At 38.7% G+C, this 19,661-nt stretch overlaps 1 protein-coding gene across 9 annotated transcripts in view; it reads left to right on the forward strand.

The window, feature by feature from the left end:
* The window catches only part of Usp28 (ubiquitin specific peptidase 28), a 62,712-nt gene that overhangs the window by 29,195 nt on the left and 13,856 nt on the right, over positions 1-19,661 (forward strand). For 5 of the 9 annotated variants that reach the window (XM_020183740.2, XM_020183743.2, XM_020183745.2 and 2 more), the window contains 11 exons: positions 1,578-1,664; positions 2,638-2,775; positions 3,936-4,009; positions 4,973-5,052; positions 6,403-6,551; positions 8,460-8,587; positions 11,520-11,615; positions 14,359-14,538; positions 15,520-15,728; positions 16,852-16,922; positions 17,968-18,196. In XM_020183740.2, the coding sequence (XP_020039329.1) occupies positions 1,578-1,664; positions 2,638-2,775; positions 3,936-4,009; positions 4,973-5,052; positions 6,403-6,551; positions 8,460-8,587; positions 11,520-11,615; positions 14,359-14,538; positions 15,520-15,728; positions 16,852-16,922; positions 17,968-18,196 (1,441 nt within the window). Of the gene's footprint in view, positions 1-1,577; positions 1,665-2,637; positions 2,776-3,935; positions 4,010-4,972; positions 5,053-6,402; positions 6,552-6,826; positions 6,904-8,459; positions 8,588-11,519; positions 11,616-14,358; positions 14,539-15,519; positions 15,729-16,851; positions 16,923-17,967; positions 18,197-19,661 lie in introns of those variants that run through there. The other 4 variants (XM_020183741.2, XM_020183744.2, XM_020183746.2 and 1 more) reach the window with 2 other exon arrangements.

Genomic DNA, 19,661 nt, shown 5'->3' on the forward strand with positions numbered 1-19,661 from the left:
TGATGGGGAGCTGATAGAGAGGAGGTGGTTATAAAATAGCACTCAGTGGTGGAGTCCAAGGATCTTGGGGTTTATTGGATGTGAATGCTTAGGAGAAGAAAAGAACTCAGAGGTGATTCTGACCCTCTAAACTGTGACTAGAGGAGGAGGAGGAGGAGGAGGAAATTCATTCAGAGAACACAGGGGAAGCAACCAGTGCTGGAGAAAGAACCATATTGATAGTGGGTCACATTAGCTTGCAGTTTTATGGTTTTTAAAAATTATGGCATCTTTGGGGAAAGCCAGCTTTGGTGAAGGTGAAGAGGTCAAGTGAGATGATTGAGAATGCAAAGCCATTTTCCTCGTATAGAACAGAAACTCCTCTGGAGGGTTGTAGTGCCGCCTGCAGAGCAGGAATGGAGATATGCTGCACAGACCCACGAGGTGGGAAGAGAAGAGAAGAGCATGGCTGAGACCAGGGCCAAGGAGCTAGTCTAGTCCCAGGTAGAACTGTCAGGTAGCAGCATGGGTCCAAGTGTAGCTAACCCTTTTGGCTGGCTAAGAGGCAGGATACCAGAGAGTGGCTTGTGGGCTCCAGTCAGTTTCTATCACTTTGGTTCTCTGACATTAGGAAGTATACCTGGGTTTTTTAAATACCAAGAAATTATTTTACTTTGTTCTGATTCTGTCTACTAGAATGTTCCTTCAAGAGTTCTAGTATGTGGGCTGCATTTGATGTGTATGGTAGGATGAGGAGTTACATTCATACAAAGAACTTATTTTTAAAAATAAATAAAAAGGTAGTAGAACAATAATAAAGAGAATGAATTCCTCTCCTCACTTCTGTCAGCCAGAGATATCTGCTCTTAAACTATTTAAAATATAATATGCCAGATGTGGTGGAATGCATCTATAATCCCAGCACTTGTGAGGTTGAGGCAGGAGGATCCTGAGTTTGAGGCCAGCCTGGGCTCTGTCTCCAGCAACCCCCCCACAAAAAAAAAAAAAAAAATTACATCATAACATATGTATGATATGCTCCCCACCCAGCTTAAGAAAAGAATGTTACAAATCCCTGTGCTGTTGAGTCCTGATTGTCACATCCTGCCTTTCCCAAAGACATAACCACATGTATGCAGCCCCAAACAATATATGGTATTCATTTATATTCTGTTAAAATTAATATAAATATTATTATACCTTTTCTGTAACTCTCACACAAAATATTTTTCTGAGATTTATTCATGGTGCTACACATAGTTCTTGTTACTCATTTTCACTGTTGGCACACCATTTTATGAAAACATTTTCTACAGTATCACTTTAATGACTGCAAAATTGTCTTTTATATAAATGTAGTATAGTTTATTTCATCTATTCTTTTTTTAAGCCTTATGTTGCTCTGTTACCTAAGAGGACTAGCATTAGTTTTTGTGTATAGCCATTATTATTTCCTTAGAAATAATAGAAGTAGAATTGCTAGGTTGACAGTTATATGCACTATTAAATATGAAAGAAAATATTTAAAGTGAAAGAACTTTTTTGCCTACAGTTATTTTGAAAGAAAGGCTATGAATTCATTTCTTTCTTTCTTTTAGTCTCTCTTTCAGTTGCCTGAATTTCGAAGACTTGTTCTCAGCTATAGTCTGCCACAAAATGTACTTGAAAATTGTCACAGCCACACGGTAAGTGGGTGCTGAGGAATTTCTTCCTTTCTTTCTTTCTAGTTTTTCTTCTTTTCTTTCTTTCTGTTTTTCTTCTTTTCTTTGTTTCTTTCTTGCTTGCTTACTAGCTTGTTTTCTTTTTTCTTTCATCAGGGCTTGAACTCAGGGCCTACACCTTGAGTCACTCCTCCAGCCCTTTTGTGTTGGGTACTTTCAAGATAGGGTCTTGCAAACTATTTGCCTGGGCTGGCTTGAACTGTGATCCTCCTGTTCTTTGCTTCCTGAGTAGCTAGGATTATGTGAGCCACCGTCACCTGGACTGAGGAATTTCTTTATTGTTGTTTGATTCCTTTCATCTCAAAACCTTTTAAATTTTTGACTGAAGATGATAACCTTGATGCTCTTTGGCTTGTACTAGTATTTCTTTTTTCCATTTCTAAGTCATTCTTTTTCCTTCCTTATGACAAGAAGTATGTAAAAATAATTAGGAGTAAAATTAGAAAAACAGTTCCAAGAAAGTGTGTTTGAACCACCCTGCCAGCCTTGGCAGTGCTGGCTTGGGTGGGAGCATTGAGGAGCTCTGTTCTGTGTGTGACATCTTTCTGTCTGCTGTTGGCTACTCAGGATAAGGATGCAGAGGAGATGACCCCATGCAGAGATTCCATTCTGCCTTTGCCATAGGACAGAGCCTCCTCCCAGCGATCTAACCCTTTCCTGGACTTCACATTAGTGTAATATATTCTTCTAGCAGAAGGGAGGGCAGCAGCTTCAGAAAATGGACAACAGTATTATCTCTTTGGCTTCAACCTACTTTCTTTTCCGTGTGGAGTAGCCTCCCATACAGTCTTTATCCTGTGCTGTAGTTTGAGGCCTGACTTTGACCTTGATATAGGTGGATATGAATTAGAGAGTAGATATTGACAACTTTTCTGTTTATATGGTCTAATTTTACAAATTAATTGTTGTAAGAGTATGCATGCCATGTTTTCTATAGGAAAAGAGAAATATCGTGTTTATGCAAGAGCTTCAGTATTTGTTTGCTCTGATGATGGGATCAAATAGAAAATTCGTAGACCCTTCTGCAGCCCTGGATCTGTTAAAGGGAGCATTCCGGTCATCGGAGGAACAGCAGGTATAATAAGATTCATTCTCTTGTTTTTCATCTAACTCTTGAGTTTGAAGTCACTCCTTATTAATGTTACTGTGATACTGCTTATTTCAACTGTGCAATAAGTTGTGCAAATGATTAAGCGGGACTGTGAGTGCTGCTGGCTTTTGCCCTTTCTTTTGCTTTCAGAGTAGGTGGTGGAAGAGAGGGGGTCACATGTGCGTGAGATGAGGGAGGGAGGAAAAGAGGAAGGGAGGGAGAGAAAGAGAGAGAGAAAGAAATGGATAGTTATGCAGGAGGCTGGCAGTTCTAAAGGGAGGAAGAAATAGTAGACTTATAACAGTGGATGTTGAAGCAGGAAGGAGATTGCCATAGCAGTGAGTCTCCAAGAAAAGTAAAGACCTTTATCTGCACCTTTGTTTTGTGATGGCCCAGACAGAATCTTTTTTATTTTTGTGATTCTGGGGTTTGAACTTGGGGTCTACACTTTGAACCACTCTACCTTTTCTATGAAGGATTTTTTTTCCAAGATAGAGTCTCTTGAACTGTTTGCCTGGACTGGCTTTGAACCGAGATCCTCCTGATCTCTGCCTCCTGTGTAGCTAGGATTACAGATGTGAACCACCAGCACCCAGCTAGAATCTTATTTTTAAAACCACCTAAACCTGAGTTTAGTAGCTCTTCTGAGCATTCTTTTTCTTTTTGACATTAATGCTTTTCTTGTGCTACCTGCTACTGAAAACCAAAGCTGTCTCTGTTGGTCAGCTTCTGCCTCCGATGAAGTTTTGATTCTTTTCTCCTCTAAAGGTCTGACAGCTCTCCTGTGTTCCCAGTACATTTTATGAAAGTCCACTTTCTCCACTTAGCTATCTCTTTGGCCTAGAGGATTGTGGCCTGTTCTTACGCCCTTTTAAAAAAGACCTAATAGGAATTTTTTTTTTTTCTCTGTCACAAATAGATGTGGCTGGGAGTGCTGAAGTTAGAGTTTCCTCAGTCATGGTGCCTAATGCACCTTCTATTTTGTTTCTGGTAGCTGGATCCTACGTCTTCATCATCTTGCCCCTAAGAAAGAAATGCTTTCATGGGAGTAGAGTCTTAATTCAGTGGTGGGGTTAAGGACAAACTTTGATTTTTTTGGATATAGCATTGTACCTAACTTAATGCAATTTGTGCCTCTCTTATAGCAAGATGTGAGTGAATTCACACATAAGCTCCTGGATTGGCTGGAGGATGCATTCCAGCTAGCTGTTAATGTTAAGTAAGTGTTGAGGGTTTATCTGTACATCCTTCCGACTCACAGTGGCCACTGAGAATCTTCTGCAGTAGAAATTGATGGTCACCTCACGATGACCACTGAGCTGTTCTTTTTTGTGGATCCCCGTTGCTTTGGCCTCCCACTCTGCAGATATACAATCCCTTTAACCTACAGCTTTTTTACTAAAAGGGTCTTAACTGTTAACTTTATTAAGTCATGTCTGTGCTGTAAAATGCATCTGAAAACAGGTAGATCAATCATAAATGTGACCATGGATGCATTCAGTTTGACAAGGATCATGTCAGGAGTCTACCTGAACACACGGGGCATGGATGATAGTTATTTTAGTTATGGACAGAGGTGACGGGCAGGACCAGTACTACATGTGTCCTGCACCTGATGTAGACGCTAAGAAATTTGTCTTCTAAATAGTGTTAACTTTGAGTTCAAGAGTTAAATATTGTAAATGGCTTTGCCAATAGCAGCTTACATAGTTAATAACAATTTAAGATGTTCTTACAGAAAAAAACTTTTGATTCTGTTTCTGTTGTGCCACTGAGAAAACTTTTTTGTATTTATTTGTAAAACTACAAATAAATTCTTATCTCTTCTTACTTCTGTACCTTACATGTATATATCATAAGATATAGATGTATATATTAAATGCATACACATACATGTCTTTGTCTTCATGTGTGACTTTCTGCACAGACTGTAAGCTCCCAAGGCCAGGAAGCATGCCTTCTCTCTTTGTGTCTTCAGCACAATGCCAGGCAGACACTTGTCTAAGAAATGCTTGAGCTGAACTATTACCTATTTTAGACTATTCCTGACTCTTTTTGGTTGATATAAATGTACTATTTTTGGTTTGAATGGTACTTGGGTTTTCTCCTGTACCACATATTTGATCCAAATGATACTGAATTGTCCTCCCCCCTCCCCCCCCCGCCTTTTTTTTTTAAATAGCAGCAATCCCAGGAACAAATCTGAAAATCCCATGGTGCAGCTATTCTACGGTACTTTCCTGACTGAAGGGGTTCGCGAAGGTAAATTCTAGTCCCAAATGTTAATTCTAGACCTGTGGCCATATCTTTGTCCCTCTGTCCTTTTAGGAAGGCAGTGAAATAGTAGACCTAGAGAGTCAGTCTGACATACTGGGTCTGAGTACTGGTTCTGCTTTTAAGGATCTGTTTGGACAAACTATGAGAATCCTGGTTTTTAGTCTTCCCCTGTAAAATGGGCGCAGACTTTATTTTAGAGTTGTTATATATCATTTGCACAGCCCAGATCTTACAATAACACCATTGATCTAGCAGTGATGTTACTCTGTTTTCTCTGTTGCCTTTTCTGATTTAATGTCTAGTCTTAAAAGATTTTATTGAGTTAAACTGCCATGCTTGTCTACTTTTGAGGCTTATCTAAGCTTTGTGCTGGACACATAATTTTTATTTTAACTGTGGAGAGTTTTGAACATATAGAAATAGAGCAGTATTAAAACCTCCACAAACCCATCAACTATCCACGCACAGCCAGCTATTCCCCCCATCTAATCCCTGTCTACTTTGTACCCCTGGTATTCTTTTTATCGATGTTTAATCTTTATTACTTATTTACATTTGGAAGTAGGGATTGAACCTAGAACCTCCAGAGCCTCATGCTTGCTAAGCACATGCTCCACCACTGAGCAGCACCCCCAGCTATTGATAATCTTTTTACAACGTAATCTGCTACTACTACTTCCCCATAAAGCACCATTTTAATGTTAGATAAGTTAGTTTTCATGCTTTGACTGGTTCCTTTGTCTTTTAAGTCTCTTCAATATCTGTAGGCTCTACCTCCATCTTTTCCTCCTTGAAATACATTCTGTGTGGGTGTGTGTGGTTGTGTTTGAACTCAGGACCTTGCACTTGCCTAGGCAGGTGCTCTTCTACTTGAGTCATACTCACAGCTCTGAAGTACATTTTTTGAAGGTACTAATGTGTTTGTAGTATTCCACAGAGCCTGAAATTTTACTGCTTTCACTCTCATGATCCATATTTATCATGGTCCTCTCTGTTCCTCTTCTTATTAATTGGTGGTTAGATATGGAGGCTTGACCTGATTCTAGTAAGGCAAGAGCAGTTTAAGGGTAGGGGAAAGTCTTTGATCAGGAGGCACGTAATGTCTGGTTGTCTTTCTTTTTGCAATGTCAGCAGTTGTTAATGGTTTGTGCCTGGGTCTACTGGTACATTACAGGTTGACATCCAAGCTTATGTGCATTTTTAATTGGTTTTCAGGAGGCTGCTGAATTTTAGAAGATATTGTCTCTGTGGAGCCAGTTAGTAGGCTTTAGGTGTTTTAAATATGGCTGTTGTTATTTCCTAAAGTTAAAAAAATCAGTGTCTCTCTTTGCCTAGGAAAGCCCTTTTGTAACAATGAGACCTTCGGCCAGTATCCCCTCCAGGTAAACGGTTATCGCAACTTAGACGAATGTTTGGAAGGGGCCATGGTGGAGGGTGACATTGAGCTTCTTCCTTCTGATCACTCAGTGAAGTATGGACAAGAGGTAAGGTGTATATTTTTACTTGCTCTGCCAATGACAAATCCAATTCATTAGGACTGAACTTTTAGCAAACTAGTTCCTATCACAGTTAAGTAACTTTACACTGAACAGAACTTAACTTTGTCTTAAGTCTCTCATTAGTTGATATGAGTCAGTGAGTGTTAGTGCTTTGATAAATAAATTCTTTACTGAAATTATGAATTTGAGTTGATCATGTAAAGGTTGTGTGCTGCTTCTGATGTTTTAAGTATGATCAAGTTTCTCTCTTTCTGTTGAAGCCTACCTGTACCTGAGTAGGGAGAATCCACTGCCTCCATATTTTCGGAGGGTAAAAGTACAGTGATTAACTCCTATGGTATGCCATTTGGAATATTTTCCCTATTACAGTATATATTGTTCTCAGTTGTAAGTTCTGCCTTTGCTTTTACATTTTTTTACATTTAATTTTCATTTATATGGGGTTTTGTTTTTTGATGGGTTGAAAAGAAAGGGGGGAAATTAAAGGGAGAGCCAGGATATTTCATATCTAGAAATTCCAGTAGGGTAGGAATTAGTAACATTTGTACATTGTCAGTTTGGATTGTTCTTTCATCATACATTTTGAGGCAAAATTGTGGTTTATAATGATTCCAATTCAGGAATTACTATAGGACAAAAGAAGTGCTTTCTTGAGTTAAAATAGGAAGATGGGGGCTGGGGATATAGCTCAGTGGTAGAGAGAGCCCTTGCCTCGCATGCATAAAGTCCTGTTTTCGATTCCCAGCACCACAAAAAAAGAGGGGTGTGGGAGCCTGACATGAGTCTTGTGGAAGTACATTAGCTTTAGAAAGTTTTGAAATATGGAGAGAGCTTCTGCCTCCTCAGCTTTCCAAAGAAAGCTTTACTTCCTAATGGGAGGCGCATCAACTGTGAAATCTGATGTGTTCGCCTACGAAAGAGAGCAAATGTTCACTGGCTACTCAGACCTCAGTATTCAATGATGGAAACTCTGTAAAAACAAAACAAAAGCAAACAGAAGGTATTATGCTCATTTGCTTAGATTTAGCCCTCAGGTAGTCAAACCAGGCTGTCTGGATTCACTTTCCTGTGCCATCAGGGCATCTGGAGGGAGCACTGTTTATATCTTTGGTAAAGGGAACACTTTAAGCTGTTCATAGGAACCTTGGGCACACAGGTGAATTGAACCAAATGCCTTTCCCAGTGTAGTTTTTCCTCACCTAGGATCAGGGATGGTTGATTTTTGTTTTTTTTTTTTTAAAGTAAGTCCGTGTTTTCCTTTCTTGAAACTGTAGGTAACAATTGACCTGCTGTTGTAGGTTGACTTGGCTGGCTTTCATGAGACATCTATACATTGGAATTCAGAGATTTTTCTTCCTCTGAAACTTGAGGAATTACAAAATCATGAGTCTGTTTGCTTCTTTTGTAACTATAAAAGGAATTTCAATTAAAATTATTTAAAGTTTAAATAAACAGTACCTAATATATGCGCAGTATAGTCTTTTTAGATGATTCCTGGAGATAGTTATCTCCTTAGGAGTGCTGTTTAGATCATTATTTTCAGTTCTTTGGTGAGGCTGTCTGTTTTCTTCAAGATTTGAACCTCTTGAATACTGATGACTCACTTAGTGAATGAGCACTGTAACCAAGGGTGGTTATTTCTCAGGATGGTGGTGAATAAAATGCCATTGATGGTCTAGTAAATTTGGAGTTGTAAGGAATATTTAACCACGTTTTTAAGAGAGTGATTTTAAGTGTTTATTTCCTTTAGTATGTGGGATAAAAATGCTGTAGTATGGGTTTGAAAATAAATTCTGGGCCAAAAGAATAAAGTTTGGGGAGGGATATTTTTCACATGACACTTATATCCTGAAATTAATTTTTCTTTTTCCTACATTTCCACCTTGGACATAGCGTTGGTTTACAAAGCTACCTCCCGTGTTGACCTTTGAACTCTCCAGATTTGAGTTCAATCAGTCTCTTGGGCAGCCAGAGAAAATTCATAATAAGCTGGAATTTCCTCAGATTATTTATATGGACAGGTGAGTTCTTGGTTATTGTATTCCTGGTGTAATGCAGCAGTAGAAGTGAGCATTCTAGGTGTATTGCGCTGCAGGTCTGGATCATATGCAGATTTGGAGTCAGTTGATCTTCATTGGAGCTCAAGAGTTTGTAATGTCCAAGAAGCTCTCGGTTGTGTTGATACTTCTCATCCTGGACCACAATTTGAGAAGCTAGGCTTTAGGTGAAAGCCTTGCTTTTCTGGGGCAAGGAGCCAGAGTATACTTCTATTTTGAGTACTGTATTCCTGGGATGATGGTGAGGAGGCTCTAGAGAGACTCATTATAGACTATTAATCTATTTAAAGTCTGATTTATTGAGGTGCGGTTTACATCCAGAAAATTATGTTACCATCTTAGGCATATGACCAATGAGTTTTGACAAATGTAAATAATGAAATAGCTACCATCACAGTTATGATAGAAAACATTCCCGTCTCCCAAAAGATTCCCTTTTGTTACCCCATATAGTCAATCCTTTTCTTCCGCCCCCAGGTGCTGGCAATCATTTACTTGTTTTCTGACTATAATTTTGCCATTCCTACAATGTCACATTAGTGACATTAATATTTAGTGTGCACTCTATTATAACTGTTCTTTTTTGTTTTGTTTTGTTTTTTGTGGGATGGAGTTTGAACTCAGGGCTTACAAAACAGGCACCCTACCGTTTGAGCCATACCTCCTGTCCTTTGTTGCCTGTGTCGGAAGTTCATTCCTTCCTATTGTTGAGAAGTGTTCTCTCTCTCTCTCTCTCTCTCTCTCAAGCCCCTGTTGAGTAGCATCCTTTTGCATGTGTGTACCACAATACTCTTTTCCAATCACCTGTTAGTACATGTTTCAGATGTGTTATTTCAGATGTGTCCAGTTCCACGCTTTTATGAATAAAGGTGCTGTGAGCATGAACACAGAAGCCTTGGTGTAGTTTTTAGTTTTCTTGAGTAAGCTGTCTAGGAGTGGATTGTTAGATTGTATGAAGTGTGTATTTTCCCTTTAAAAGAAATTTTCATACTGTGTTCTGAACTTACAATGTAGTTTTGCATCTACCAGTATCAATAAGAGCTCCATTTGCTCCAAATCCTTCCTGATGCTTGGAATTATAAAGTTTTAAAAATTCTAGCTGTTCTAGAGGGTATGGAGAAATATTGTACTTATCATGACTTATATTTTCCTGATAACTTAAGATGTTGAGCTTAACTAATGGTAATTTGTATATTTTCTTTGGTAAAGGGTCTGTTCCATCTTGGTGGCCCTGGGGTTTTGAACTCAGGGCCTTGTGCTTGCTGGGCAGATGCTCTATCACTTGAGCCATGCTTTTTTTTTTTTTTTTTTTTTTTGAGCTGATTGTCTTAATACTGAGTTGAAAGAGATCTTTACATAGATTAGTTACAAGTCTAAATGTTTTGTCTCTTTTCTTGTTTCTTTCCAGTATCTTTAGAAGTTTTAGATTTGGTCAAGTCTAGTGCATCAGGGTTTTTTTCTTTTTGTTTCTGTTTTTAGTAGTTTGTATTTTTGTTCCAAGACATTCTTTCTCACCCAGTGTCACAGTTATTTTCTTTTTTTCTAGAAATTTTGTAGTTTTAGTTCTTTTGTTAGGTTTATGATCCATTTGGATTTTACCTTTATATATGGAGGAAAGGGGGATGCATGTCCAGTTGTAACAGCACTATTTGTTGAAATAAACTATCTTCCCCCCTTGGCACTTTGGTCAAAAATGAATTAAACGGGCTGGGGGTGGCTCAAGTGGTAGAGTACTTTCCTAGCATACACAAGTACTGCACATACACATACAAAATTGAACATATAATTTGTGGGTTTATTTCTATAGTGTTTATTCTGTTTGTGGTCTATAATTATGTCAGTGCCACATTGTATTCATTATGATGACAATTTTTTTTAATGTTTGCCTATTTATTTAATTTATTTTTGCAGTGCTAGGGATTGAAACAAGGTCTTTGTGAATGCTAGGCAAACACTCTACCACTGAGGTACATCTCCAGTCCTTGACTTTTTGACAGGGTCTTGCTGTGTCATGCTGGCCTGAAACTTGCTATGTAACCCAGGCTAGCTTTAAAGTGGTGATCCTTCTGCCTCTGCCTCCAGAGCGCTGGAATTACAGGCACGCACTGCCATGCCTGGCAGTAGTGGCTTTACTTTACATCTGAATAACAGATTGTAACAAAAGTGTTTTTCCTGGCATTTCTATAAAAATTTTATCAACTTGCCAGGTTCTACCAAATGACTGTTGGGATGTTGGTTTGGATTATGTTGTGTTTATAGATCAATTTGGGAGAAATGACTTTTGAGTCTTTAAATCTATGAACATAGTATAGGTCCTTTTATTTAAACCTTCATTTTTTTCCTCAACAATATATAATTTTTAGTATATAGGTCTTACACATTAAATTTATCTCTAAGTAAATCATGCTTTTGGTGTTATAATGCTGTCGTAAGATTTTATTTTTCATTTGTTCTTGATGAGCATATGGAGGTGCAGATGATTTTAGTCATTGCACATGTATCCTTGGGCCTTAAGAAACTCACTTATTTTTTCTGATGTGTTTTGGTAGATTCTTTGAGATTTTCTGTGTAGACAGTCATATCCTCTAACTAAAAGGCAGTTTACTTCTTCCTTTACTGTCTGTATGTCTTTTATTTATTTTTCTTTCCTTAAAAAAATTGTGCTGGTTGTGCCTTCAATAAACCATTGAAGAGAAGTGGTGAGAGTGGGTGTCCATGCCTTGTTTCTGATCTTAGTAGGATTCATCTGCCTTTGATACTTGTACAGTATTAGCTGTACCTTCTTCATGGGTGCGCTTTATCTGATTGAGGAAGTTTCTTTGTGTCCTTGCTTTGCCGAGACTTGTCTTTAATCTTTTCAAGTGTAGATTGTGTTTGTGGGTTATCATTTGCTTAGGTACATGTACGGGAGCAAGGAACTTACTCGGAATAAAAGAGAGTGTGTTCGGAAGTTGAAGGAGGAAATAAAAATCCTGCAGCAAAAATTGGAAAGGTGAGTTTATGAACACTTTTGTAATTAGAAATGTCAAAGAGAGAGAGTAGATTATGAAGGCTAATTAATTTGTTTACACTTAAAAATTGATTCAGAGTTTAATAACTAGGGTATTTTATAAAATAGCTAAGAAATTTTTTTAATATGAAGTAGTCGTCAAGACCAGAAAATATTATCCACAGGTAAGTGGTAGGACCAGGGGACTTAAGTGACTCTGAGTTATACTGGTAGTTATTGGTAGGCAGCCTGAATAAAACCCAAGTTCTGATAGCGTGTATATGGCTTTTCACCTTCTGCTTCCTCCACAGTCTTCCTCATGGTGCTCCACTTCACTTGGAAGAGTGGTTTCTGAAGTGTTCAGAAAGAGGGGCTCTAGCTGACTAAAAGGGCTAACGTTTATGACACATGCAAAATCCTTTCTCTTATTGTTTGTTTTGCACTGAATATTTCTGTGGAGTTACCTTGATTTCCTTAGGAGAAGTCAGTGATTTCTTTCTAGTCTAGGTAGATCCCATTGATTGAGCATTTACAAAGAACATCCCATTCAGTCAGTATCTTTTTCTCCTTTGTCTGTTCAGCAGTTTCACTCCTACCATTACCCCATCTATCCAATGTATTGCTAAGTCATTAATTTCTGTGAGGACTACATTGTCCATCCCAGGTCCAAGATGGATCCTGCACCATAGCTCCTGCCCCACCTCATCTTCCTCTCCTTCAGAAAGATCTCCAAAATGTGTTGTGACTCTGTCATGTGTTGTCTGAATAGATACTAAGCTGAACACCCACTCCTCAGATATTTTCCTGGGAGTGATTTATAGAACTCTGAGTGCTGTTCTATTTTACTTTATACTCTAAAGCTGGAAACTTTAAATAATAGTTAATATTATCATCATTTTGTGCTTGCTCTGTAGGTGCTCTACCACTTGAGCCATGCTTCCTGTCCCTTTAGATTATTTTTTATAGAACCAAACATACTTGATACTTTATAGCTAAGAAGAAACCAGGAACCAATAATACATTCAGGCTTATTTAGATTTTAAAATAGAGCATAGGATCATTCCCTTGGTATAATATTAGTTTTGTTTTAAAATAAAATGACTTTAAATTTCAGTTAATGTTTGTATATGTATGACACACTACTGGGAAAATAACAAGAACCTTGATACCATTAGGTAGTAGAACTGAGATGCGGTAGATACTTTTATGGTCTGTTTTACACTATTTTGTAATTGACTTTTCTTACTGAGTGCATGCATTACATTTATTGTTTAAGAATAAAAGCGTTTGCCATTTCTTCTCTTAAGAAACCCGTATATAATATTGAAAATAAGATTTTTTCTATACAGTGTAACAAATTTTTGAAACCACTTTTGCTCTGGTTTTATTAATCAAAACAGGTTCTGCATTATATGAAGTAATTGGCCTAAAGTTATCTAAAGGAACTCATTAGAAGAACACAAAAATTATGTCATAAAATTAACGACAGGTGTCTTAGAGAAAAAATTCCCTTGTGATTTTTATATCAGTATTTTGTTAAAATGCAGCAAACCTAGAAAGAGTTACACATGTAAAATGTTTACAATCCTGTGACTGATTATCAGTGCTGCATTGCATATGTAGTGTGAAAGATACGTAGAGTTTGATAGGCTGGTAATAGTAAAAGTGGAGGCAAGAAAGTACAACAGGCATAGAATAGTTCTCTAAGGCTTCTCTACCTTTACATATCAGATCCTTTTCGGTGAAAGCCACAACTCTCTACAGGAGGCAGATGCTATTTCTCCTTTAAGTTACTGAAGATAATAGTGGGTAGATCCCTTTCTGCCTTTGCTGAGCTAGCCTTTGCTATCTGTTGATTATGTGATTGACTTTGAGTTGCATTGTCCTTTATTATCCACTTTCTTTTCTTTCTTTTTTTTTTTTTTTTGGTACGAGTTTGAACTCAGGGCCTCACGGCTGCTAGGCAGATGCTCTACCACTTGAGCCACACCTCCAGCCCTGTTTTCATTTTACAGTGTCCTTTTTGGTACAGAACAGGTGATTTCCCTTAATCCAAATTTTATGCCTGTTTCTTTCTTTCACTGTATTCAGAGACAAGAAATGTGAAGGGACTCTATTCTTTTGGAAAAGCAGAATATTGGATATTATTTAAATATTCGTTAATTGTTTTGGTCACATGCTTGAAGATATTTATTATCTACTCTTCCTGCAGAAATCTTTAATAATTTATGCCTGGCCTATGCCATTGAATGAGTGTGTAATAATAGAGTACTTAAGATCCTGCAGAAGAAAGATTTGCTAGCTAAACTCTGCCCTTTATTGATATCTCCCTATTTCCTGCTTTCTGTCATCCTCAGTTGTGAAGTAGTTGGTCTAAAGGCAGCAATGAAAAACCCCTTGTACTAGTTCACCAGAATTACTTTCAGATTGGAGTACTAGTAACATATGTATGTTCCCTTAAGAAACAATTTTGTTTTCTGTCTGGAGCTTAACTATGACACCAAGAGAAAGCATTTTGATTAGGAGCCATTTGAAATGTTTCTTGTTCGATATAAAACATTAATTGTTAGCAAGTTTTCCTGTGTTAGTTAGAGAATTCCTATCCTCTGGTTGAGTGACCTATTGGATACTGTATGCATTAGGAATAAGCGTCTCTGTTGACTCCTGATGTGATAGGTGTTTTGTCACCAAGCCTCAAATGCACAGCAGACTCATGTGGTGGAGAACCGCTGTCTTTGCCTCTTAGGTATGTGAAGTACGGCTCGGGCCCGGCTCAGTTCCCACTCCCCGACATGTTGAAATACGTTATTGAATTTGCTAGTACAAAACCTGCCTCAGAAAGCTGTCCGTCTCCAAGTGACACATGCGTGACATTACCACTTCCTTCAGTGCACTGCCCAGTTTCTGACCTGACATCCAAAGAAAGGTAATGATAACAGACTTTTTAAAAACAGTATGTGTCATTTTTCTGGTTTAATTTGAACTATGCACCACTTTCTGGTTGGTTAGCACTTAGCTCACAAGATCTCAAGGAACTGTGAGCCTGTCGTAAGGGAAGGACTTTTGTCAACTGTCACCCAAGTAACAGTGTTCTAGTTCTCTTCAGTGCACCAGTCTCTGGGATGGCTGAGGTTGTTTCAGAGACTTCTCACTATCTAGGACAGTGATCATACTCTGCCAGAACTGCCATCCTGTGAGCTCACTCTCCCTAAAGGCCTTTTTCAGAGGAAAGTCAAGCCCTGATCTTCCCAGACATCTCATTCTCCCATCTCCTGTGATGTGTGCATGGTTAAGTAAACATCAAGAAAAGAGACCTATTCATGATTAGAGAACTAAAACATAAAACAGCCCTCCTTTTCCATTCAGCTCAACCAGATACAGCAATTTGTATTGTTCAGCTTGGGTCACATTTGATGTGTTTGTGTTCTCACTAATACAAATACTAGTACCCAGGGAGGGTGGGCACCCCCTTCTTGCGGTCTTCCTGCCTCTTCCTCTCCAGTCCTGGAGTTTCAGGCCTGAGCCACCATGCCTGGCTTTGATATCTTTAAATGTTAGGTTCGTAATTGGGATGCCAACAGAGCAGGGCACAGTGGACCATGGCTGCGATCTCAGCATTCAGGAGGCTGAGGCAGGAAGATTACAAGTTCAGGGCCAGCCTGGGCTACATGAGACCCTGTATCAAAAAATAAAAACCAGCAAGGACCGTATCTGCCACATAGCCACGTTGTGTTAAGTGAGACGATTCATATAAGAAAAAGTTTAACTTAGTATCTTTACAGAGTTAATACTCATTGAGTAATAGCTGCATTTTTGTATATAGCAGCTTGTTTTCCAAAGCATGTTAATTTTGGTCAAAGTATATTGTAGAAATTATCAAATAAGCATTATTTTTGTCTTCCTTTAGTACAAGTCCAGAAAGCACTTCTCAGGATGTTGGAAGTACCTTTTCTTCTGAAGACTCCCTTCACAAATCTGAGGTACGGAAGACCGCCCCACGGTCTTCCCTGGAAATGCCTACTCAACCAGCTCCCCGAACAGTCACAGACGAGGAGATGAACTTTGTTAAGACCTGTCTTCAGAGGTGGAGGAGTGAGATTGAACAAGATATACAAGGTTGGTGCTCAAAGCTTGTCAGTTGCTCTTTGCCTTTCCTGTTCTTTGAATATTTGGAATCTAGGTACCTTGCTTATGCTTCCTGCCATTGCCATACATGCTGCTGAATTTAAACCTGGTGATCGTGACTCTTCATGCCCTGTAAAACTGCTTCACATCCCCATTATGCAACTGCAGGAGGATTACTCCTAGGTTCCCTCCTCAGAATTTCTGGAAATTTGTAGATACTTAGACACTCACAATTACCCCTGCTGAGGTCAGTGTTTATTCCTTCCTTCTTCCCTCCCTCCCTCCCTACCTCCCTGTTTTTCTCTCTCTCCCATCTCCCATCTTCTCCCCTCCTTTTCCTTTTCTTTCCATTCTTTCTCTCTTTCCTTTCTTGGTCTCCTTTCTTCTTTCTTTCTGTGTTCCTTGCACTGCTGGGGGATCAAACCGAAGGGTTTATGCATGCTAAGCACATGTTCTACCATTGAGTTGTACTCTGAACCCAGATTTTCCTACATTTAGTTTCTGTTCATGCAGCAGTTTAGTTGCCCAAACTTAGAATTCCTCTATTTCTTTTAAATCGTTTCCATGTAAAATCTTTTCCATACTTTACTGAAGCTTAATGAGGCAGAGAGTATTTGAGTGGAGCATATAATGTGAAATTGAATTATTAAGCATTCTGTTCTTAAAGTCATTTGGTCTTATTGCCACATTGCTGTCCCTTCCTTTCCTTTCTCCTTTCATTTAAGACAAATAAAATTCCAGAGTCCATCCAAATTCTTATTCAGAGAAATTTAGCCCTACCCTTTGTCCTGCCCCCTCATTTCAGAGCCTCTTATGATGTACAATTTTACCCATAAGTGACTCATTGAAGTTTTTTCCTGAATTTGTCCATTTTCCTCTTGAAAAAATTTTGGGGCTAATTATTAAAAAAAAAAAGTTAATGCAATTGTGTTGGATGAAAAGCCTCCATAAGCTAGAGCCTAGCTGCTTCAACACCATATGCTATTTTGTCATTCATAGTGGGAAACTGAACTTGTTAGAACCATTAGTGCAGAAAAGAAATACTGTTTGCTTAGTTGAACAACCTGTGTGATGTGGACTGAGATAATTTTAATGAAGTATTCTTTTTTAACAGATTTAAAGAATTGTATTGCAAACACCACCCAGACTATTGAGCAGATGTACTGCGATCCTCTCCTTTGTCAGGTAGAGTGAGAATTAATGGGAAAGTAGTCAAGGCACATGTTGATGGGAGTCAAGAAAACATAGTTTTCTTTGAAACCACATGGGATGCTCCCTGAGACTTAAGATAGAAACATATTGTTTCCTTATTTTATGCAAAGAAAGCAATGTAGCTCTTACCTGCAGTAGAACCTAAAACATCCTTATTTTGAAAATACCACGTCCTGCCATGTGGTATTTTTTCATACAGTAGAAAGGTTTGCTGCCATATATTCATGAAAGTTTCTCAAAAAATGGCAATTTAAGAACTGCAGTAAGGAAAGCTGACCTAGGGACCATTTGTGCATTCTTTCTGTGTGATAGTCCCTGCGAGAGTTTTGTTAGCAGTGTGCTTTCAGGCTTTATTTCCCTAATAACTTAAGGTACAAAAGGGAGTCAGGCAGGACAGAAGTTTTACTCTCCACACACATTTTGTTCAGAATAGTTCTAGGAGTGACCCTGCAGAGGCCTCTGTGTGAATGGACCACAGCAGGATGACTGCAGGAGCACAGTTCTGCTGTGTATCAGGGATGTGCATGTGAATTGTGGGGTTCCCTATTGTCTCTTTTGTGTTATTCAAAAATACTTAACCAACAAAAGCATGTCAAGGTAATGACAGGAGTTTAGAGTTAAAAGCACCTTCAGAGGGGAGGTGGGAGGGGCATGGAAATATGGGGGGTGAGCTTGTTCAAAGTACACTGTACACATGTATGGAATTACCTTCATGAAATCCCCTAGTATTACTAACATATGATAATTCGAGAATAATTTTTTTTTAAGAGTCTTCAGAGAAGTCTAGCTTAAACATCTTGATTTGAAAGTTCTGGGTCTGAGGCCTAATTGGTAGGCTCCTAGGCTGTTCTGTTAGTGCATCTTGAACTAGCAAGATGCTTGATGTGAACCCCATACCAAATACATGTGCAATAGTCATTTTTCCTCTCTCTGATGGTTGGAAATCATTGTGAACTTTAATAACCTAAACTTGATCTGCTTTCTTTGCTTAATTGAGGCATTTCTTTTCTGACTGCAGGTGCCTTATCGCTTACATGCAGTTCTTGTTCATGAAGGACAAGCAAATGCTGGACACTACTGGGCCTATATTTATAACCAACCCCGCCAGATCTGGCTCAAGTACAATGATATCTCTGTCACTGAGTCTTCCTGGGAGGAACTTGAGAGAGATTCCTATGGGGGCCTGAGAAATGTCAGTGCGTACTGTCTGATGTATATTAATGACAAGCTACCCCACTTCAGTGCAGGTAAAAAGACCTTAACAGAACCCAGAGATTGGGGAAAATCTGCAAGGCCCAGGGAGGTGAACAGTCTCATACTTCTTTTGAAAACATTTAAACTAAAATTTATTATTTATTATCATGTAATGATGCATTTAAAAATACATAACACTGTAAAAGGGAATAAAAAGGGAAAATGACTTTGCTTTACTGCTTACATCCTTGATCACTAGTCTTACTCCCCAGCAAGTATATACTGTTAAGATTCCTATGTAGTGTTCAAGAACTTTTTATTTATCCCCCATCCTTTTTTTTCTGTCTACATGAGGTATTTTTTTCCATTCAGTTCTGTACTTTTTCAATAATAGAGTATTTAGATCTCTGTATTTTTGTAATTAGAACCTCCTCATACTTTTTAAACAACTGCATAATAATTCCATTGCATGGACTATTGTATTTTTATTTTATTTTTTGGCAATACTAGGAGTTGAACATAGGGCTCTTGGGCTTGTTGTGGATGTGCTCTGCTGCTTGAGCCACACAGCCCTTTTTGTGTTGGTTTTTTGTTTTGTTTTTATTTATTTATTTATTGACAGTACTAGGGTTTGAACTCAGTCTCATGCTTGCTCGGCAGGTGCTCTACCATCTGAGCCACTCCGCCAGTCTTTTCAAGATGGTCTCTCAAACTGTTTGTCCAGGCTGTCTTGGAATTGTGATCCTCCTGATCTCTGCCCCCTGAGTAGTTAGGATTACAGGCGTGAGCCACGGGCGCTCAGCTGTGTTGGTTTATTGTGAGATAGGGTCTCTCTGTATGCGAAGGCCCTGGGCATCGATCCTTGCCCTTTTGCTTTCTCACGTAGCTGGGATGATAGGCACATACCACCATACCCAGCCATTGGTTGAGATGGCGTCACGGAAACTTTTTGCCCAGGTTGGCTTTGAACCTGAGTCCTCGCTATCTCTACAGGTTTAAGGTTACAGGTTTAAGCCAACACACCTGGTCCCATACTTTTATATACGTCCAATATATATGTATAAAATTTATTGACCAGACTCCCATTGATGGAGTTTTAAATTGTGTTTACTTTTTGCTTCCTTTTTTTAATGACTTCCTTACGTTTACAGTTTTGCATCCTTTGGAGAAGAGCTAAAGTTTTTTACTTTACAATTTTTTTGGTGGGTGATGGTCAAACTCAGAGCCTTGCATGTGCTGGGCAAGTGTTATACCATGATGTTACATCCCCATCTGTTAGAAGTGTTACATTTTAAAGGTGAGCAGTTTCATACTTCTCATAAAGAGCAGTAATAAATCTCTTTTAATTGATATGTTGTTCCTTAATGCATGCTTTCAAACTTTATCTCTCCAATAGCTTAGTAGCTCTAGAAGGAGGTTTTGGATGGAAATTCGTACTCTCATTCTTCAGCTGGCTGACAGACTTTAAAAGGGTCTGTAGTTGTCTAGAGTCATACAGCTTGTAAATAAATGTCAGGC

The sequence above is a fragment of the Castor canadensis genome, chromosome 2 (genome assembly GCF_047511655.1).
Source record: "Castor canadensis chromosome 2, mCasCan1.hap1v2, whole genome shotgun sequence".
In the NCBI taxonomy this organism is placed as follows: Eukaryota; Metazoa; Chordata; class Mammalia; order Rodentia; family Castoridae; genus Castor; species Castor canadensis.